The 23,882-nt window shown below is 47.3% G+C and overlaps 1 protein-coding gene across 1 annotated transcript in view; it reads right to left on the bottom strand.

The window, feature by feature from the left end:
- The window catches only part of LOC146863402 (C-type lectin domain family 4 member K-like), a 483,702-nt gene that overhangs the window by 138,627 nt on the left and 321,193 nt on the right, over positions 1–23,882 (bottom strand). The window contains exons 7-8 of the mRNA XM_085642828.1: positions 19,651–19,802; positions 19,119–19,228 (exon numbers count right to left, since the gene is read on the bottom strand). Of these exons, the coding sequence (XP_085498954.1) occupies positions 19,119–19,228; positions 19,651–19,802 (262 nt within the window). The remainder of the gene's footprint in view (positions 1–19,118; positions 19,229–19,650; positions 19,803–23,882) is intronic.

Here is a 23,882-nt window from a genome sequence, read left to right as displayed (position 1 = left end):
ATCTAACATCCTATGTTTAAAGAACTATGTTATCCACAAGGAAGAGACTCTCGGACAGAATCTATTCTATACTGACTGTGTACGTGTACAAGCGTCTAAGTGTCTATATGAGATGCGAGGGATAGAAAACTTTCCATGGCAACAGGGCTATGAATCACTTGCAGGAGGACGGAAAGGCTGAGTCCTTTGCTTGTGAGCTAAAGGAAATGTTTACCTAAATCACTGGACAGGAATGCATCGGCTGGAGAGCAAAATAGATAATTCGAAGGTGAAATACAACTTCTTGGCAGACAGGCGAAAACTGGCCGAGGCAGGCACCGTTAGCTGCACAGGGAGTAGGACAAAGTTCATGGATACAGATGCGAGCTCAAGCTGAAGCTGTCAGAGACAGAGAGCAGGGAAAGGCGTGAGGACAGAATCGGGCCTACTTGCCTGAACTGTAAAAATGAAGTAACTTAGCCATATAAAGTCGGTGGCCTTTCATACTTAGGAATCGAATATCCAACCCTGTGATGGCGGATCTGACAGAGAACATGTCGACGGTAGACACACATATGTTTGCGTCTTAGAAACTGGAACTGGAGGGAACATACATGTACTTGTAACATGCATATAGAACCGTTGGGGTCCAAGATAGGGGACATAACTGATCAGGAAAATCCACATTTCCACATTCCCTCCTTGTCCCCTTCTTGCCCTTCACGAGACATCAATCTTCATCATTCCATTGATTTGCTCATGGAGCATCATTTCTTCTTCCTTCCGGCATTCTGAACGGGACCTGTGATGTGGAATGCATGATGTGGCACACAGACCACAAATCGCTGGTCCACCTTGCAGGCATAAACAACAACTGAAGAGCATAAGAAGGCCAATACCTAGGAAGGATAAAACTCTCCATCCCCAGGCTGATATCACACTCCAAAACCACCCGGACCACGTCCAAGTGCCTGGATTTTCGTGTATCTGGCTTACAATCTTATGAAGGTGTGTTATAGCTTTATATACAGATGGCGAATTTTCTGGTATGAATATGCAGCAGCTGGATCCGATGACCCTGCAAGCTCCGCCCCTATCGGCCAGGATGACGTCAAGGACAAGACGATTCTGGAGAACAACAATTCTCATCACTGATTGTTCCTCTGTCAGATTGCCTAGGGCGGCTATAGTCTCGTTTACTACAGCTTCAAGAGTCTTGGTGAGTCTGCGTATCAGCTTACTATTTGATATTGTACCTATATAGGGAAAGATACCTTTATTGAAATCTACATACTTGTCCCATGCTGTCTCAGTATAATCGACAACTGGGAGATCTCTTTGCTCTCTATTGTGTACTAAATGAACATTTCGATAATAATCAGGGGGAGCTAGGAAAACAGGTGGCAAAAGGAATGCTATGTAACAGGTACCATCCCAATCTAGAGGCAGACGCATATATGCCGTCTGACCACATATGAAGTAAGAATGGCGAGAAGCTCTAAATGAAGATTTACCTTGATCACTATATTCTACTGTAGTAACGCATTGGCTATGGCCCATATGTATGGAACCAACTTTTCTTACACATAATTCACCCTTAACTGGAAATACTGACATAGTGGGCAGAATTAGTTCAACTTCGGATTTGACATTCAGAATCATAAGATTAGGCGTAAAATTACCTAATTTATACGCTTCATTTTCTAAATCAGTTCCTGTTCTACTGGGGTGACCCTCCTTATTAGGGTGACAGACTTTGAATAAAACTAGATTCAGATTTCCCCATATCCAATGTTGTTGATAAACTGCTGTGTCTGGGTCTATGGAATTTAATAAGCTAAACCATGCTCCACAGGAGCCATTGTGTGTGAATGGATGTGGAAAGAAAGGCAGAACTCCTTTGTTATTCTGATAGGGAGGAAGTCGGCCACACACCCAACAATTGGTCGCATTACTAGTCTGATGGGAATGATGTAACATACTAATGAAGGTGTTATTGCGCAGCGCAAGTCTATAAGATAATTCATGTGGCGGTAGGTCACTAAAAGAATGTTCTGCAGCAACATTATAAACATGTCTAGAGATAGGATGATATATGTGCAAAATCACACTCGTAATAATTACTAAAATACTCAATAAAAACAAAATTAATAATGTCCTCATACAGTAGCTACGCAGTGATTTACAATACGCCTGTCGTTTCAACATTTCTCGGGTATTTTCTCTACTCAGGTCCAAGGGATACATGTCGGAGACAATTCAACCGCTTCACCTTGGAGAGGACTTAAACAATCAAATTGCTCGACTGTTTGGGCCTAAGCTTTAATTTATAGCACTGAGAGTCATTCTGTTCAACAAAAGGAAGTTTTGAATCAGTCTGTGAGGGAGTGCAGGGCACAGTGTCTATATCTGAAGGTAGTCCATGAAATTTTTTGACGTGACTTGAATGAATCCACCCTTTGCGTCCCTCGATCTTCACGGCTGTTCTTGTGGTCAACAGGACCAACTTGGGTGCTTTCCACCTGGGCTCCAGTTGACTTTTCCTGTCGAAATTTCTCACAAAGACAAGATTACCCGGAACAACGTCATGGGGTTTCGCCTCAGTGTTGTCGGGAAAGGCTGCAGCTACCTGTGAACGAGAAGATTGTAGTGCAGACATCAAGGAAGCCAAGTAATCTGTCAGCATGTTACAGTCAATGTCAGTTATTTTGCGTGGTATAGGCGTCCCCCACATATTCGGTGGTCTACCAAAGATCACCTCATACGGGGATAGCCCTGTTCTAGAGTGTGCTACCATTCTCATGTAAAAGAGTGCAACTGGTAATGCTACTATCCAGTCGACACCTTTCTCTCTACATATTTTGGACAGTCTGATTTTCAGTGTCTGGTTATGTCTTTCTACGAGACCTGCTGCCTCGGGGTGTCGGACACAGTGGAATTTCCACTGATATCCCAACAAGAGTGAGACATGTTTCATTAATTCGGATGAGAAAGGCTGACCGTTATCTGAATATACAACACGTGGTAAACCGTACCGTGGGAAGAATTCTCGAACTAGCTGCTTGGCAGTAGTCGGGGCAGTGTAATCTGATACGGGATACGCCTCTGTCCAACGGGAGAGAGCGCAGACAACTACGAGGACATATTTGAATCCTCGACAACGTTCCATCTGAATATAATCCATCTGGAGGACTTCAAAAGGATGGTCAGGAGGCTGAAATCCACCCTGCTCTACGGGAACACTCTTTCCTGGATTAAACTGACAACATATCATACAGGTACGAACTTTTTGTTTAGCTGCTGCTCGTAAATGTTTGTTGAACCAAATGTGCTGAATGCTGTCTAGCATAGCCTTCTCTCCTAAGTGTGCTGGACTGTGAACTGTAGCTATAATGGCTTGAACCATGGAATCAGGGAGAAACCATACAGATTTCTCCTTCGTCATCCACCCTTGATCTGTCTGGATCCCTCCTAGTTCAGTCCACTTCTTTATTTCTTCTGCTGTGGCATGTGTCTGTATGTCAATTACGTCAAGTGCGGGATCCTTAATTGTCATACACTGTGTTGGTGTCTGAACTATTGGCTTTGTCATGTCTAATGTGCGATTCTGAGCAGTCTGTTTAGCTGTTTTGTCAGCTAAATCATTGCCTTGAGAAATGGTATCAGTAACCTTCGTGTGTGCTTTACATTTCATAATCGATATAGCAGTGGGTAGATGTATTGCATCTAACAAAGCATGAATGAGGGGCCCGTGCTGAATGTGGGCACCATGGGACGTTAAATAACCTCTCTCTCGCCACAGCACGCCGAAGTCGTGTACAACTCCGAATGCATAACGTGAGTCAGTGTATACATTAACTTTCTTATTTGTGGCTTGAATACAGGCTTGCGTTAGAGCAATAAGTTCTGCTGCTTGGGCTGACAGAGTATCTATACAATGTGTCTCAATAACTTCAGTGTCTGTTGTGACTGCATACGCGGCCACTAAATCTCCTGTACTTGCTCTCATGCATGATCCGTCTACATACAACGTCAGGTCTGGATCTAACAATGGAACGTCTGTCAAGTCTTGTCTAGGTTTCGTCTTTATTTCAATGATTTCAACACAATCATGAGCTAGTGGGTCTGTTTCAATTACAGGTAATAGTGTAGCAGGATTCAATGTATTACACCGTCGGATCTCTATGTGTGGTTGAAACAATGTCAGTTCATAACCGGTAAGTCTTGCTATGGTCAAGTGTTGTGTTTGTGTTCGGTTCACAAGAACCTCTACTGCATGTGGTACTTGAACTGTCAATGGGTGTCCTAATACTATGGCATCGCTTTGTCTGATTGCTAAAGCTGTCGCTGCCACTGATTTCAGGCATGCAGGCAAAGCCTGAGCTACGGGATCTAATGTACTGGAAAAATAAGCACATGGCTTGCATGATCCTGCTTGATCCTGAGTGAGTACTGACAAGGCAGTACCTTCGCGTTCTGTAACAAAGAGTGTAAAAGGTTTGCTATAACATGGTGTTGCTAAAACAGGTGCTTGACATAAAGCTTCCTTTAGGCTTTCAAAAGCTTGTGTATGTTCCTGAGTCCAAGGGAGAACAGTCGATGTGGCTGCCTCCTGTGTGGTTAACTGAATGAGTGGTTTTGCTAGAAATGCGTACTGAGGGATCCACTGCCTACAATATGAAGTGAGGCCTATGAAAGCTCGCACCTCCTTTTGTGTCCGGGGTATTGACATGTTAGCAATTAACTGGATGCGATCTGGTGTAAGCTGCCTTCCCTCCTTGGACAGCGAGTGACCAAGATAAATAACTCGCTGAACACAGAATTGCAGCTTAGAAGGGGACACCTTGTGCCCCTTGTCGGCTAGGAAATGTAAAACTGTCAGAGAAGCTTTTTCACATTCTGACTCGCTTCTCGCGGTGATCAGCAGATCATCGACATATTGAAGCAGTGCAGTATTGACTGGCATGTGGATACTGTCAAGTTCTCGTTTCAGTGCTTGGCTGTAGATGCTGGGGCTTTCTGTAAATCCTTGAGGAGCGCGTGAGAATTTAAAGCTGCGCCCATTTAAACTGAATCCGAACAAGTATTGGCTTTCCGGATCTATTGGGACGCTGAAAAAGGCATTCTTGAGATCAATTACAGTAAAAAATGTTGCTTCGGAATCAATTGCTGTCAACAATGATGATATATCAGGGACCACAGGGAATTGTGGTACAATACACTTGTTTAGTTCACGCAAATCAATAACCAATCGGTATACTGGCGGAGCAGTAGGATCAGTTCGTTTAAGAATCGGAATTATCGGTGAATTACATACATTGGAGTCTGTTTCTACAACTACTCCCTGGGCAATCAGCTCATCAATGATTTTCAACAAAGCCACTACAGCATCATGCGGTAACTTGTATTGTCGCATTCGTGGTAGTACCACTCCTGCTTTCAATGTAACTCGATAGGGTGTAATGTTCATGCAGCCAACATCCGTAGGGCCTTGTGCCCATAGATGTACTGGTAAAGTCTGTAGTCGGGGATCCATGTCTCTGGACACATAGTGACCTTTAAAATCACGCAAAAACAACCTTACTCCTTCCGGAGAACAACATATTATGGCTCCTAGTGCTTTCAGAGTCTTAATTCCTAACAGATTTTCTGGGCATGATTTAGTAAGCAATAAATCTGTAGTTCGTGTCAAAGGTCCTATCGTAAGTGGTAGAGGCTGTGATACTTCATTAACAATAGGTTTTCCCGAAAAACCAAGGGAAACATTTTGAGAGCCTGAGAGGGGTGCCCCTGGAACTTCACTACGTTTTATGGTTGTTCGACTTGCCCCTGTATCGAGTAAGAATTTTCTATCTTGACCTAATAATTCACTATGTACATAAGGTCCTTCTTGATCTACAGGAATCTCGATAAGCGGTAAGTCAACTTCCCTCTCTAGGCTGGTTCATGCGTAACGCTGATACTCAGGGTATTCATACTGTGCAGTCTGATACATTTGTCGTGTTGTGGTTTGTGTGGCAGTAGCAGGCAACGGTGGTGCAGCTGGCACAAACTGTATGGGTTGCTGTGAGGCTGGCATGGACTGTTGCTGAACTGGCATGGACTGTCCATGCTGCATAGCTCCTTGTTCATTCTGATCTTGTCTAACTAATCGTGGTCTCTCTTTTGCAATACCTGTAGCTATATTACGTTTCAGGACTGGACAATCGTGTACATAATGGCCTAGTTGTTTACAGTAATTGCAGGTTCCTTTTACAGGAACTGCAGAATCACCAGAATGTGTCACACCCTTTTTGTGACCATCTGCTGGTACTGTCTGAGAAACTAGCATTTTCATTTTTGTATCCTTCATGCGTCTATGCTCGTGTTCTTGTTCATCCCTAATTCTATTGTGATGATACTGTAACATTTGTAGCATTTGCGACGGAGTGTTACTTTGCCAGGTACTCTCGAATTTCAATATTCTATTCTTTACTGGAGGTAATGCATTTTCCACTAATTTTGTCACAAATAAATGTGGATATGAATCACTACTTGCTTTTATACCACTATTTATACCAAAACATTTTTCAAATCGAGCATAATAATCGCTTGTGTCTTCATCTTGCTTTTGTTTACAGGCTGTGATTGCACCCCAATCTTCCTTTTTTGTAGTTAATAAACGTGGCAGTACCTGTACTAGTAAACCTGGTAATAGTTTAACTTTATCCCCGAGCCCTGAACCTGCAGCTCGGCCCCTTTCTTCCTCTGCTAATGCTGTCCAGTCTATCTTTTGGTCTCCCACTTCCCACTCTTTTTCTTTCAGTTTTTCATATATGCCAGCAGGCAAAAGCACCTTTAATATCGTCATAATATCAGGAAAGGTGTACTCTCCCATCAGTAACATGTCTTTAATTTCTCGGTGGAAACCCGCTGGGTCTTTGTCATGACTAGGTACTACTTTTTTCATTTCTAATAATTCCATTTTTGATATGGGTGTGTAAACAAATACACGGTGAAACTCATTGTCTTCGCCTTTTATTGGGTGCACTTCTCGTAGGGGATTTTGTCTATCCATATAGTACGGCGCTCTTTCTCTGTGGGGCAGCGAGAGAGAATCCGGACTTACAAAAAGGACATACTGCTTACGTGACACTAATATCTCTTTAATTAGCTTGTTACTAGAACCTCTCCATCTGTTCGTGAGTAGTTCCGTTAATATATCAGGTAAAGGACCAGGGTCAGCATGTTGGCTCTTATATAATATGAGGAGTTGCTGAATCATATATATTCCAGCTAAACGTTGTTCATCTGTACTGAGGTTAAAAAACGTGTGTGCTACGGTCTCATCACCGTATTTTTCAGGACTGTCAATCCAGTGAACGGCTGATCTGGCTAATTCTTGCTCATCCATGGAATCGAGGAGGTGGTAACCTCTTCGTTCTCGTAGTATTTTATCTGCGGCTTGAAACGAATGTTCAAGAGATTTCAGATTTATTACAGGCGTCGGATACGTTCTGCTATTATTTGGACATACAGAGTGTATGGGATCAGAAAAACATCTAGTATTTTCACAGTATCTTCCTCTGCCTACATAGGCTATGGTCTCTGACTGTCTTGCGGAATTCCCTGATTCGGACACTTCATCTTGCTCAAACTCGTCTGTTCCCAATCTCTCTTCATGAATACGCTCTATTTCTTTACGTATTTTTCGGCACATGGCTATTATACAATTTTGCTTATCGTGTCTCCCTTCTGATATATTCTGACTCCATCTTGTAAGAATAAGCATTGCATTCGGGTCTACCCCCGGACGATCTTGATTTCTGATTACACAGTTTATGAGGAAACGTAACAGTTCCCCCTGTATCTCTACTTTCTGGAATTCCATAGCTCTGTTAATACATCCTGGATCTCGTCCTGTTTGAACAAAATGATATATGTTATCTAGATGCGTAGTCATTCCTGGTAACCTTGCTAAATACTCTGCGGCTCGTCTGATACGTAATGATGCCAGGACCATTTCGTCCTCTTTACCAACCACTGGGTCATATCTACAATTTACAAGGAGTTCCTTAAGCGTACGTTCACTTACGAATTTAGGTGTACGTGAATGCGCTGACTCTTGAAAAACAAGTTTATTTATTCTGGGTGGTGTAAAGGTACTGCTAGCACCTCCCGTGGCCCCATCTGGGGCGTCGGGTGTGAATGGATTCGTTGAACGTGACACAGCAACTACGGGTGTCGATACCCCTATAGGATCGACTGCGGAGACAGATGCGGAAACAGATGTGCTTGCCGAAGCTTGTATCGGGACTTGCTGTTGCACGGGGACAGATACCTGATCCTGACGTTGAACCCCTCCGCCAGACGGTCTATGTGGTGTGGCGTTAGCATACTCGGGAGCTGCATCGTCTAGATATGAGGAAAGAAAAACATCTTCTGCGGTTCTGGGATGCCCCTTTGGATGTACCTTAATTGGAAATAATGGGGGTGGCAAGTCTTTTGGCATCTCTGTAACAGCCTTAGGTAGTCCTTCGGCTAGAAGGGGATACATACCATTCATAAGAGCATTTCTTTGTCTATTCACTTGTTCTGATTTCACTCGGATACCTTCCTCAATTAATAGATTTTCTTGAACTTTATTTGAACTTTCTTTACTCCTCTCTTCTTGTCTACGTGCTTTTTCTGTTCGTCTATGAGATTCTTTACGCCATAACTCAACAGCGTCTTTCTGTGACTGTCTGACCTTTCTTTTCCATAACTCTTCCTCCACTTTCATGATGCACTCTGCATCCCAGGTTCCCGCTATGGGCCACCTTTGACTTTCCGGTAATCCTTTGGTATAATCTACCCATAGATCAAGAAACAATATGGCATCTAAGCCATGTTTATGGTACATAAAATGCCCTGGGGTGTCCCTAGGAGGAATAGGAACTGCTTCTTCAAGCACCCCTTTTCTGGTAGTAATCTGTCTTAACTTCGAGAAGAGCGGCATATTGACAACTGATCTGATACTTACTCTTGAATTTTCTTAATACGAAAAACACCATAAATGAACAGTGAACAATGAACAGTCATTCATACCACAATATGCAAGACATTTCTGAATACTTTAAACATTAAACATTAAACATTATAACAATGATCGACAATGATGACAGTCTGCCTAACTAATCACCACGCTGAATTCTTGACAATAACTGAATACTTCGGAATACTTGATATACTGCTAAACAGTACATATACACTGCTAAACAGTGCAGACCGGATTTGTGTACCCAAATCCGTCTTGACCGGCACAACCTATGTGCGCGTCAACACGCCTCCCCGGCGATGGTACTCACCGAGTAGCTCCTTGAAACGGAAGGCCTCAGAGAATGGACAGGACTCGATAACTGCGGACAGCGGACCCTCTGGACATCGGGATTTCGGAAAACCTGGTGGGCCTCTGTATACCTCGGATCTTGCTCTCTCAGCTAGGCTCTGGTCGGGATACTTCGCACTTCTCACCGCCTCGTCTGGGTTGATCGCAGCCTCAGTCGCCCCCGCTTGACCGGAGGGAGCTTACAGGAAATCCTGCTGGTACGCGTTTATGGTCCGTCCAGCTGTGGCAGGAGACCGGGCCTGCAACGCACCGCCGGCGCGTGAGATGAGAAAGTGTCCCTATTCGGGCGCCATTATGTGGTAAATAAAAATACCGGACTGAATTTCATACGGAACCTTAAAATAAAGTAAATAGCTCAAAATAACAAGAGGCAGAATCCGTGGTATAAGAGGTTTTCTAATGGGCTTTATTCCATTCAAAATGGCCGACTCGAGTCGCGGCCTTCAGGTTCCGTCACCACGAGGGTTCAGGAAGTGAAGTACAATAATTTATTAACAGACATGTATTTTTATAATAAGTACATTACAATGAAACGAATGTAGAAGGCGTAACATTTGATAAGAAAAGTGACAAAACAGTGACATAATCGAAACTAGGCGTAATAAGGAATAAAAGAAACATGATTGGTTAGAATTATCAGACATAGGTGGATCTATAAGATAATACTTGGCATAGATGCGCGCGCGGCAGCATGACGTGTAATTGACGTGCAACTAGGGGGTGAAGGGGACTTGACATTTAGCTCTACATGTGGAGACGAGAAGTCTGGGGGTCAAGTCAACCTAATCCCAAATCATATCTAACATCCTATGTTTAAAGAACTATGTTATCCACAAGGAAGAGACTCTCGGACAGAATCTATTCTATACTGACTGTGTACGTGTACAAGCGTCTAAGTGTCTATATGAGATGCGAGGGATAGAAAACTTTCCATGGCAACAGGGCTATGAATCACTTGCAGGAGGACGGAAAGGCTGAGTCCTTTGCTTGTGAGCTAAAGGAAATGTTTACCTAAATCACTGGACAGGAATGCATCGGCTGGAGAGCAAAATAGATAATTCGAAGGTGAAATACAACTTCTTGGCAGACAGGCGAAAACTGGCCGAGGCAGGCACCGTTAGCTGCACAGGGAGTAGGACAAAGTTCATGGATACAGATGCGAGCTCAAGCTGAAGCTGTCAGAGACAGAGAGCAGGGAAAGGCGTGAGGACAGAATCGGGCCTACTTGCCTGAACTGTAAAAATGAAGTAACTTAGCCATATAAAGTCGGTGGCCTTTCATACTTAGGAATCGAATATCCAACCCTGTGATGGCGGATCTGACAGAGAACATGTCGACGGTAGACACACATATGTTTGCGTCTTAGAAACTGGAACTGGAGGGAACATACATGTACTTGTAACATGCATATAGAACCGTTGGGGTCCAAGATAGGGGACATAACTGATCAGGAAAATCCACATTTCCACAAACAAAATCTCCCCAACGAGGAAGAAACAACCCCAAACCAACCCCAACCCCCCACCCCCCACCCTATACTTCGAAAACAGAAGCATCTGTCGCCCGAACCAAATGGAAGAACCACCAAGCTAAAACGCTTGGGCTTGAGCGCTAGTGGACCCCTGATACAACTAAAGTCAAGCCTGATTTACCTGCCCTGGCCAAGAGCAACACTGACAGCGGAGCATTCCACCCCCCGCCCAGGCACCCCCCACCCCCCCAAAAGAAGCAAAGAAAGTCAAATGTTAGGGCTGCGAGAGAGGTCCGAAGTGTCCACCAACTCGGCCGGTTGGGTTGCAGGGCCCGTGAGCCGGGGTGACACGGCCCGCCGCCCATCTGCCACGGGACTGGCGTGTGTGGCCGAGGAGGCAGAGGAGGTTCTCGATCCCCGGCGTGGCCGTCCCCCAGAGCGCGTGGTGATCGCCTCCCCCGCTGTGCGCTCCCGGGGTAATGTGCGGTGCCGCCGCCGGGTCTTCGACGTCCGGGGCCTCCCTCGTCCCCCCCGCATACCCGTAGGTGATCCGCGTCCAGAGCGCTGTAGGGGGTGCTCCTCTGTCAACCAGGTCCAGGCCGCCCGCGGGGTATCGAAGAACAGTGTCTTATGCTGGAAGACGACCCGGAGGCGGGCCGGGAACTGGAGCTGGTATTGGAGTCCCAGGGAGCGCAGCTTTTGTTTCACTTCCGTGTAGGAGCGGCGCAGCTCTTGGACTTCGCGAGTGTAGTCCGGGAATATCATGATTTTGTGGTTCTGGTAGTGGAGGGTATCCTTGCAGCGGGCCTCGCAGAGAATGGCATCCCGGTCGCGGAAGTTCAAGAGCTTGAGGATGAACGGCCGGGGGGGCGCACCTGGGGGCCTGGGGGCCAGGGAACGATGGGCTCTCTCCACCACGAACGAAGTAGATAGGCTATCCGCCGGCATCCAGGACCGGAACCAGCGCTCCATGAAATCGTCCGCCCGGCCCGATTCGATTCCCTCCGGAAATCCCACTAAGCGCAGGTTGCTGCGCCGAGCGCGGTTTTCTGCATCCTCGACCCGGCGGTCAGCTCCCGAACCTGGTCTTGTAGGTGGCGGATGTCATCTTCAGCGGTGGATATCCGGGACTCGGCTTCTGAAATGCGGGCGGTGGCATTCCGCAGATCCTGCCGGAGAAGAGCAACGTCCACCTTGACCTCTCCCACCATGCCCTCGAGGGAGGCGCGGGATGAGTTGATGGCCTGCAGGATGGCAGCAAGGTCTGTAGCGGGGGCCGGGGCCAGCTCGGCCGCGGAGCCGGACCCCTTGTCGGAGGTCGTGAATTTGTCCATCCTGGTTTGGGTGGCCCCGGACGCCGGCTTATTGGCTTTGTCCTTACCCATTTCTGGGGCGGCCGGCAGCGAAGCAGGGCAGCGGACTGGAGATACCCCAGCAGGGTGTCAGCGGGTGCTCGGGCTGACGTGGGACCAGCAGGGGGTACGGTGGGGGGAACCCGCGGTCGGAAAGGGCCCGGCACCACCAGCCCCAACGGTCAATCCCTGATGAGCTCCTCAGCGGGACAGCTAGTCCAGCCCCCGGCCGCAGTCGCGTCCATAGGCCTCCCCCAGCAAAGCAAGGCCCAGCAACGCAGCTCACAGTCCCAGGCCAGCGGATCGTCACTCAAGAACACCGCAGCCGGTAGTCGCCAAGGCCACCACTCCTGTGCACAGCCCACCTCTCCAAGGGGACGCCTCGCCAGTGCGGTCTCCCCGCAACCCCCAGGGGGGGGCACGGTGCCGCCTGTCGGATATCTTCGGCTGGGGCCCCGAACGATGAAGGGGGGGGGGGAACAGCACCGACACCCCCCGACCACCGATGTGCGGCCCGAGTCAAGGAGGGCCCCCCCACATCTGGAATCCGCAGCCAGTCTCGGAACGATGCGGCCGGGTCAGCGCCGCAGCCAGGAGGAGAAGGGAGTGAGAAGGGGGGGGTGGGGGTCCGGGTCCCCCGGCCGCCGCCGCACGGCCCGATGGGGGGGTCTCCCCTCCGCACCCGACCCCCGCAGCCACCCCGGAGAAACGGCCCACGCCGCCGCACTCACCGCCTAATCCGCCACCAGATTCCGCACGGGGGGGGTCCGTCACAGCACTCCAGGGGCTCCGGACTGCATCAACGAAGCAGGACAGCACCCAGTCGGTACCCACAGCACCCGCGGCAGCCTCGCGGCCGCCGCGTCCTCGTCTCCGGCCGGGTCAGGCCTGCACCCCTCGTGGGCGCCGCGGGCTAAATTTTCTGCCTGCCCGGGCCGCGGCTCCGCAGCCGCCACCGTCCGCCGCCGGCCGGGCTTCGCGTCGTCTAGGCAGGCCCCCGATGATCACAGCGCCCCAGGAGCAGGCGTGGGGCAGCAGGGCAGCTTCACACACCCCAGCGCCCAGAGCGGGCCGGCCAGGGCAGTCCAGGGGGGAATCTGAAGGATTTGCGGGGACCGGCGTCTGGAGCCTCACGGAAAGGCGTCCATGATGGTCAGGCGCCACCTAGCGCTCTCAAGATGTTGTCGTTATTAGGCCTGCATTTAAAGCATATTTGAGTTAGTTTCTCTCAACAATTAACACTATGCTAAAAATAGTATTTCGAGATACTCTAAAATTTTATTTTGCGTATATATATGTATATATATATATATATTACCTACTGCCGGTATCCAGTAGGTAGTTATAGTTAGGACCTTGTTTCTATTCTAAAAGTGTTTTTTCTTTTCCCAATAACTTTGGCGCCGGTTGACGAATCTTCGCGAAATTGTCCAAACATTGGTCCCGCTCCGGTCAGCTCCGATCCTGAAAGTTTAGGGGTGATTCGCCAAGCGGGGGCCGAGAAAAAAGGGGAGTCCCAAAACGCATTTTCTCCATGGTATTTCCCATAGGAAACTTTAGACACGACTACAGCCTGAACTGCTGAACGGAATTACACCATATTTGGCAAAAAGGTAGCCCTTGGTTCACAAAGAGACCTTTTTATTAAATGGTGTAAATCCATTCAGTAGTTCCTGAGAAATTCAAAAAATAGAGGTAAAAAAATCAATTTCCCAAAAAGAAATCTTAGACACAGTTACAGCTGAAACTGCTGAATGGAATTACACCAAATTTGGCAAAAAGGTAGTGCTTGGTTCATAAAGTGGCCTTTTTTTAAAATGGTGTAAATCCGTTCAGTAGTTTGAGATATTAAAGGAAAAACATCTTTATATATCTGGACGGGACCTAACTACATAAGCACAAGCTTGTCTCTAATTGGCTGCCAACACTTCAATCCAGGAAGTGTTGGCAGCCATCTTGGTGCAATGCCTTTTAGGTCTCGCCTAGTGATGCAGCACATGCGCTGCCACTACACAAACACAACTGCACTGCCCTAAACCCTAAAACACTACCCCAGTACGAGCACCTACACTGCACGAACATCACTGCACTGCCCTAAACACTGAAACACTACCCCAGCACGACTCCCTACACTGCCCGAACACCAGTGCACTGTCCTAACCCCTGAAACACTACCCCCAGCATGACCCCCTACACTGCCTGAACACCACTGCACTGCTCTAAACCCTGAAACACCACCCCAGCACGCCACCCTACACTGCCCAAACACCACTGCACTGCCCTAAACCCCGAAACACCAGCCCCCGCACGACCCCCTACACTGCCCGAACACCACTGCTCTGTCCTAAACCCTGAAACACCACCCCCAGCATGACCCCGTACACTGCCCGAAAACCACTGCACTGCCCTAAACCCTGAAACACCACACCAAGCACGACCCCCTACACTGCCCGAACACCACTGCACTGCCCTAAACCCTAAAACACTACCCCCAGCAAGACCCCCTACACTGCCCGAACACTACTGCACTGCCCTAACCCCTGAAACATCACCTCCAGCAAGACCCCCTACACTGCCCGAACACCACTGCCCTAAACCCTGAAACACCACCCCCAGCAAGACCCCCTACACTGCCTGAACACCACTGCACTGCCCTAAACCCTGAAACACCACCCCCAAAACGACCCCCTACACTGCCCAAACACCACTGCACTGCCCTAAACCCTGAAACACCACCCCCAGCACGACCCCTACACTGCCCGAACACCACTGCTCTGCCCTAAACCCCAAAACACCAGCCCCAGCACAACCCCTACACTGCCCGAACACCACTACACTACCCTTAACCCTGAAATACCAGCCCCCGCACGACCCCCTACGCTGCCCAAACACCACAACACTGCCCTAAACCCTAAAACACCAGCCCTAGCACGACCCCCTACACTGCCCGAACACCACTGCTCTGCCCTAAACTCTGAAACACCAGCCCTAGCACGACCCCCTACACTGCCAGAACACCACTGCAATGCCCTAAACCCTGAAACTCTACCCCCAGCATGACCCCCCACACTGCCCGAACACCACTGCTCTGCCCTAAACCCTGAAACACCAGCCCCAGCATGACCCCTACACTGCCCGAACACCACTGCTCTGCCCTAAACACTGAAACTCCACCCCCAGCACGACGCCTACACTGCCCTAACACCACTGCTCTGCCCTAAACCCTAAAACATCAGCCCCCGCATGACCCCCTACACTGCCCGAACACCACTGCACTGCCCTAAACCCTGAAACTCTACCCCCAGCACGACCCCCTACACTGCCGGAACACCACTGCACTGCCCTAAACCCTGAAACACCACCCCCAGCATGACCCCCTACACTGCCCGAACACCACTGCTCTGCCCTAAACCCTGAAACACCAGCCCCAGCACAACCCCCTACACTGCCCAAACACCACTACACTGCCCTAAACCCTAAAACACCAGCCCCGGAACAACCTCCTACACTGCCCGAACGCCACTGCACTACCCTAAACCCTAAAACACCAGCTCCAGCACGACCCCGTACACTGCCTGAACACCACTGCTCTGCCCTAAACCCAGAAACACCAGCCCCAGCATGACCCCTACACTGCCCGAACACCACTGCACTGCCCTAAACCCTGAAACACCAACCCCACACGACCCCCTACACTGCCCGAACATCACTGCTCTGCCCTAAACCCTGAAACACCACCCCCAACACGACCCCCTACACTGCCCGAACACCACTGCACTGCCCTAAACCCTGAAACACCACCCCCAGCATGACCCCCTACACTGCCCGAACACCAATGCACTGCCCTAAACCCTGAAACACCAACCCCCGCACGACCCCCTACACAGCCTGAACACCACTGCACTGCCCTAAACCCTAAAACACCACCCCTAGCACGACCACCTACACTACCTGAACACCACTGCACTGAACCCTAAAATACCACCCCCAGCACGACACCCTACATTACCCGAACACCACTGCACTGCCCTAAACCCTAAAACACCACCCCCAGCACGATGCCCTACACTACCCAAACACCACTGCACTGCCCTAAACCCTAAATCTACCCCCAGCACGACCCCCTACACTACCCAAACGCCACTGCACTACCCTAAACCCTAAATCTACCACCAGCACGACCCCCTACACTACCCAAACCCCACTGCACTACCTTAAACCCTAAATCTACCCTCAGCACGACCCTTACACTACCCAAACACCACTGCACTACCCTAAACCCTAAAACATTACCCCCAGCATGACCCCCTACACTACACCAACACCACTGCACTACCCTAAACCCTAAAATACTACACCCTGCACGACCCCCTACACTACACAAATACCACTGCACTGCCCTAAACCCTAATCCCTAAACCACTACCCCCAGCACAACCCCCTCCACTACACAAACACCACTGCACAACCCTAAACCCTAACTCTACCCCAAGCACGACCCCCTACACTACACACACATCACTGCACTACCCTAAACCCTAAAAGACTACCACCAGCACAACCCCCAACACTACACAAACACCACTGCACTACCCTAAACCCTAAAACACTACCCCCAGCACGACCCCTACACTACATAAACGGCACTGCACTACCCTAAACCCTAAAAAAGTAACCACCACCCCATGCCCATTCCCCCTTACCTCTCACTCCTCATGGTTCCTCTCTCCTCATGGTTCCTGCTTCATGTAGTCTCTGAGGGGTGGTGCATGTCTTTGTGAGGAAATGGAACAGCCTCTGTTTCCTTCCAACGACGTGGATCGTCTACATTTTTTTAAAACTCTTGGTCATTTACCATACATACCTTTACAACAAATTTCGTTGTAAAGGCATGCGTGGTAAATGACCATGCTTTCTAAAAAATGCGTAGTAATGACTACGCAATGTACAACGCATGCGTAGTAATGCATGCATTGCAATGGTATCCCGAAGTAAAAAATTCATTGTAACGGCTGTTTACTGATCGAAGCTGGCCCCAGTTATTCAGTGAGTCTTTTTTTGATAAATTAGGAGGAAGGAATGTGTTTTTTTTTACCGAAAAGTGCATTCCCGGCTGTTGTATTGTGAAAGTGTCCGCGTGGCCTGGTTCCACTTCCGGTGAGAGAGTGGAAGAGTCTGTTCGGATCTAAAGGGGTTCTGCTATTGGACAGGGCCGGCGCAACACGTCATCAGAAAACACAGCTAATGGAAAGTGCTGTCCCCGAAGTGTGGAGCAGTGCTATGAGAGGTCAACGAGTGTGCGTCCCACCGCAGTATGACCGTACCGCGTGACCCATGTGCCACCTCCAGTGTACAGAAGGCAGAAGCGGCATCCATCGCAGGTCCTCTTGATGACTATTGTAGCACTAATTCTGCATTTTGGAACTAGGGCATTTTAACCTTGTTGTTCCTGCCAGATACAAAAAGAAGATCCTGTTTTATTCAGTACCCTCATTACCTTTTCTGTGGGTAGTGGTGCTTGTCACTTCGCTGCCCCACCGGTGCACACGGCTGGGCTCCCCACCTCATGTGCCATCTGCACCTCGGATCACTGGTTTTGGTTTCTGGAGTGGTAACATAAACAGTTACTCCCAAAGGCCTAGCCTGAACACCTAGGTGAATATCCCCTGTGCCAGCATTCCACAGAAATTCTTTCCTAGCTCTCCCACGTCGACAACGATGTCATAATAGCACGGCTCCGTTCGCGACACCGTATAACGTCATAGGAGCCATAAGAGGACCTTGTCGGCGTGCTGACGTCAGTTCCACCCATTTTTTCTGTGCCACCGAGGTAAACAGGTGGACCGACACATTTTCACATGTATACATAGTATACTAAATATTACCTACTGGCGGTCGCCAGTAGGTAGTTATGGTTAGGACCTAGTTACCATAGGAAAATCGTAACATTCTTTTCCCAATAACTTTGGCGCCGGATGACGAATCTTCGTGAAATTTTCAAAACCGGTGGGGCTCTCCGGTCAGCTCCTGTCCTGAAAGTTTCGGGGTGATTCGCCAAGCAGGGGCCGAGAAAAAAGGGGGTCTCAAAACGCATTTTCTCCATTTTATTTCCCATAGGAAATTTTGGAACAGGCTACAGCCCGAACTGCTGAACGGAATTACACCAAATTTAGCAAAAAGGTAGCCCTTGGTTCAGAAAGAGACCTTTTTTCTCAGGCAGTGATGGTCCTGGGGACCGCCACCCCTAGGGCCGGCTCCTGCAGTGTCCCGGGGTGCCTGGGACACTGCACTCGCGGCTCCAGCCCTGTCCTTGCATACTTCTTTGCTTCATTGAAGCGAGAGCAGGGAAACCAGATTGCTTTTCCACTCTGGGAGCTGCATGTTAGCAGCTCCCCATGTGGAAAAGGAATGCCGGCTCCCCCAGTACGCGGGGAGCCGGCAGGGACCGTGGGAGCATTGGTACTCCCCCCACAGTCCCAAACGATGTGACCAGGCCCCGGGGGATGGGGTGCCCGGGGCCAGAAGTGGCCAGAGAGGGGGGCCACCCGGCCCCCCCTCCCCAATAATAATTTTGGAGAAAAAAAAAACAAGCAAAGGCCAGTCCCGGGAGATGGGGTCGCCGGGGCCATAAATGGACTGAGAAGGGGGGCCACGCAGCCCCTTCCATAATAATATAAAAGAAATTGGACATGCCCCGGGGGATGGGGTCCCCAGGGCCCGGAATTGGCCACGGGATGGCGGCCCATGCGGCCCCCTTCCCGTTAATATATTTTTTTGGGGGGGGGGTCAGGCCCCCCCTTTAATAAAGCATATTATGGAATATTGGTGTAACAATATTTTGATGGGTACAGACTTCTGTATTATTCTTCATGTCATCAATAGTATGTGATTGATATATACAGATCAGAATGGGACGAAGATATTCTGGAAAATAACTGGATATACATACAATGGATCGCCGTACTTGGAGCCATCCACAAAGCGCCATTTGCCTTCTGATCCTTCATCTGTAAGTCCAATCCACACTGCACCATGACGCTTTGTGTTTGTGATAAACCTCTGGAAAACAAAGGTCTTTCAGTTCTACTGTACATTCCAAACTATGGTATATGAGAACCTAACACATATTTTGTATTTACATTCTTAACAATGTGCACCTGATTCATAAACTTTCTTCCTAGATTAGGTAAAGAGTACTTCTTGAAATTAGAAAGTACGTCAGAAGTGACGTCCTTAAACCCTGCATTTACAAATGTTATTTAATGAACACTGTCTGTATTCCAAACCATTGATTATGAAAAGTTCTCAATGTACTGTTCCAACCCTTGTGTTTTTGGCTTCTGTAGATCATCTGGTATTCTTCACATGCTGACTGATACAAAGAATGCATACTATTGACAGTATTGTCAAATGGTATCTATAAAACAGTATGTACAGCAGCACTGCTGCATTAAAATATATTTTACACGTTAATATCTCACCTGCTCTTCGGAGGTTGTAATGGAGGCAAGATGGGAGTCATGAGATACACAGAACTCTTCTGCGTCTGTCCAATTTTTTTTTGCAGTTGAAAAGTAATACATATTTCTACCATTTATCTTCCAGCCAGTTTTAAGCCTAGAAACCGCATCCTCTGGAAGGGAAGAAGGTTGTTTTGACGTTATTAAACAATATCAGAGATCAGCCACTTGCTAGTAAGCATACATTTTTACCATGATCTGACCTCCCTTTTCTAGCTTTGTGGTAGTTTTGCACTGCTGTAGGAAATTAGTGGGAGTTTTTACTAACAGGAAATAATGCTAGTTATAAAGGAAAATACATAAAAATATGAAGTTCTCCATGTGTGCGTGTGCAACACACAAAAATACAGTGGAATATGGTATCAAGTTTCTGCTTGTGGCAAAAATGTGCCTGTAATTAATTGAACCCGGATCCTGAGGGTGTCCCTATTGACTTACTCTCCCCAGCACATGGGGTACCTCTATCATAGTGCCAATTTTTTAAAAAGGGGATCACTCATTGCCTGCCTGTTATCAGCCAATCTCTCTTATCGACACCAATGTAAAAATCATGGGCACAATAATCTTTAACAGTATCATTGATTGGGTGCAAAATAAATCAGTGCTACACCAGTGTCAATATGAGTTCAGGCGTAAAATTGGAACTATTGAGCAGGGTCTTAACCTGAATTTGATCATAGGTTCAGATACGGTGGCAAAGTATTCCCCAGTCTATCTAGCATTCATGGACCTATTGTCTGCTTTTGACTGTGTGTACTCGGTCAAGCTGTCGCACCTATTTATTGCCAGGGGCTTGGATCCAGTTTTGGTCCATATCCTTGCCTGTCCAGGTACGCAATAACTCTTAAGGGAAAGTTTCAGGAGATATAGACATCCAGAGTGGAGTGAGGCAGGGGTGTCTGTTGTCCCCCCTTTAATTTATCCTTTTATGAATGGTCTTTATACTTCTCTTGTAAGTGTCCCCCCTTATATTTCCATAATTAAAGGAAAACCACTACCTACACTACTGCGATGCCGTGGTGCTCATGGCATGTACTCCAAGAGCACTGCTCCTCCTAGTTCTTGCCTCTGTTGATCTCATGGCATCACTCAATCCACAGGCAGGTTTTGCCAGGTTCCATACTATGTCCGTTTGACCCAAGTGCAGACCGCTCCCGAACATTGTAATTGGTACTCAACGCCTGAGTAGTATTAATACTGTTCCCTATTTTGGTGTTATTTTCTCCACACATGGGTCATGGTCCACAAATATTGCGCACCGCTCCACCAGATTTTCTAGGACTAATGGGTTATTGGGTAGTATTCCACAACCAACTGGGGCGGTTACTTCGCCCACCTGTTGCAGGTATACAAATCTCAGTGCATAGTGATTGCTTTGTATGGGCTGAAGTGTAGGGAATGTCGAATTGCTGAGCCATCCAGAGCACAGAAAATAGATTTTGCAGAAAGCTTTTATCTGTACCTATGTCAGCATCGCATTTTATTTGCCATGATGAGGTCGGGCTTCATTACATCACTGACCTGATCAGGATATGGACAGTGTTTGTGTGGCTCTCAATTTGGAGAAACGATGAGGCCGCCCTAACCAGGGATATTATAAATGATTGTTTGTCCCTAGATAGAGGGTTATCAATTCCCTAGCTAGCGTCTGTAAAGGTGAAGGGGCCGATTCACAGAAATAACTTAAGACAAAATCCTAAACTTACTACTTTTGGTATTCACAGAAGTTAGGATTTTGTCTTAAGTTTGTCTTAAGACAGACTTAAGACAGACTTAAGACAGACTTAAGACAGACTTAAGACAGACTTAAGACAGACTTAAGACAGACTTAAGACAGACTTAAGACAGACTTAAGACAGACTTAAGACAAACTTAAGACAAACTTAAGACAAACTTAAGACAAACTTAAGACAGACTTAAGACAGACTTAAGACAGACTTAAGACAAACTTAAGACAAAATCCTAACTTAAGTCTGTCTTAAGTCTGTCTTAAGTCTGTCTTAAGTCTGTCTTAAGTCTGTCTTAAGTCTGTCTTAAGTCTGTCTTAAGTCTGTCTTAAGACAAACTTAAGACAAACTTAAGACAAACTCCTAACTTCTGTGAATACCAAAAGTAGTAAGTTTAGGATTTTGTCTTAAGTTAGTTCTGTGAATCGGGCCCACAGTGTCAGAAAGTTAGGGATGCTTTCTGTTTTTGTGGATCTGTTGCTTTGTGCCATTGTGAACCTGTAAAACTGTGGCCGATGCATTTTTTAACCGGGAAGATTCCCAGCCGGTAAACACCATGGTAGGGAAGCCAAGCATGACCAGATATCTCGCCTTGGTTGAAAGTGGCTTCACCGACGATTAGATCTGGTGTGCTCACAGACTACAGGAGCGCTCTCTGCTCTTTCGCTTCAGATCTGATACCATGAAATACATGCTTTGCCGGCCGCTGGGCTTCACTCATAATCTTGATGCTAATGATGCCCCTGCGACAATGTGTCTGGCCAATCCATGCTTCATTGTATGTTTTTTTTGTAAATATTATGCCAGGTACACCAGGCACTATTTAATCCCGTTCTTAAAGAAACACTACTCCGAAAATGGCCAATGCAGACACGCTTTAAGATTTCTATTGTTAGTACACGATGAGGCAGCTGCCTTGCACATTGGGGCGTTTTGTAAAATCTACCGTACGTCTATGTTGTCATAAAACTGTGCTGCTAATCACATTTTAATCTGTTTTATGTGCATATCTTACTCTAAGTTATTTAATAAACTTTTTATTTTATGTTTATTTTGTACTGTGCAATGCTTTCATGGATGCTCATTGCTTCCGAATAATGTTTATTGAATTTAATTGACTGTGTACATTAGAACAGGTGGAAACATGCACAAACTCAGTGTGCACTGCTAGCTTTCAAATATCCAATAAATTAGCAATTTATGTAAGTGTTGAAAGACGGCTGTCAATTGCAATCTGTTCCTTCAGTGAATCTAGCAAGAGGTCTCCGTAGATTATTGTATTTGTGGTGGTGTACTCCATTTTGCTCCATGTGAAACTTTGCTTCAGAATATGCACATGTAAGATTTAAGACATAGAATGTATTTCTTTATTTCTTTGTTTTTTTAAATATCTTTTTTATTGGCATTTGTTATTTTCCAAAACATACATTCCACAATGCACATATTGCTATGTGTATGTTACATCTTTACAATGATTATCCCTTTCTTCAGCAAGTAGGCTCAAGTACATCGAAAATTAAATTACATGTTATGCGTTGGTTTTTACATCAAAAATCATAAGCATCGCAGGCACACCATAACAGCTCGCAGTGCTCACAGCCCTACAATTGCCTCTGTCACACGACCAAAGACAAAAAAGGTCAAAACATCAAACCATAGGGAAGACCAAGCAATTCCAATGGTACGATCCCGTTGTCCATGTGGGAGTGGCAATGTTACATGGCCAGGCTTGGAAAGAGCGCTGTACTATCAATCCCACAATTCCCGGTTGCATCTGATAAAACATAAAAAGAAGTACAGTCTGGTTGTGGGGGATAACTAGCGCCAAAGTATTCCAGCAAATAGTTAATGAAACACAAGAGTGTATGCTCTGTGTTTCTTCCTAATTTTAAACAAAACCATGAAAGCTAACTACCAGGGGTCGTGATCCATATATCTTATCCGTGGGGCAATGAGGGAGGCCCGGGCGGTGAAGGGCTACAAAACCTCCCTTCCATGTTGGATGAACGCAGTGGGGAAGGAACTCTCTCTATGCTTTAAAGTGTAAGAGGTACTCATGCCTTGTCTTGGGTGCCTCCCATGCCAAATGAGGACTATGTCCAGCTCTAGGTGTCTGAGTCAGTCAGTTCTACATTGGAGGACTGTGGCGGTGCATGCCGCTTATCCCAAGCTTTCACCAATTCAGCCCAGTGTTCTGCGAGCGGTTTACGTCTATTTGTCACTCTATCTTCCTTGAGTAAAGCCCGTTCCTCAGCTCTTGCCCAACATGTCACATCATCTTCCCATTTGGTCAGTAACGGTGCCTGTTTTGCTTTCCACCCAAGTGCTATACGCCGTCTAGCCAAGAGCAAGGCTAAATCTATGAATCGGAACCTCAGCCTTTTAGCTTTAGGCCTCGAGAATATTCCTAGGAGGCAAGCTATGGGCGTGCATACCATACTCAGTGACATTACTGAAGCTACCAAC

This window comes from Triturus cristatus, chromosome 2_2, assembly GCF_964204655.1.
Source record: "Triturus cristatus chromosome 2_2, aTriCri1.1, whole genome shotgun sequence".
NCBI lineage: Eukaryota > Metazoa > Chordata > Amphibia > Caudata > Salamandridae > Triturus > Triturus cristatus.
Note: the sequence above shows the minus strand (reverse complement) of the source record. Positions and strands in the feature narration are given on the sequence as shown.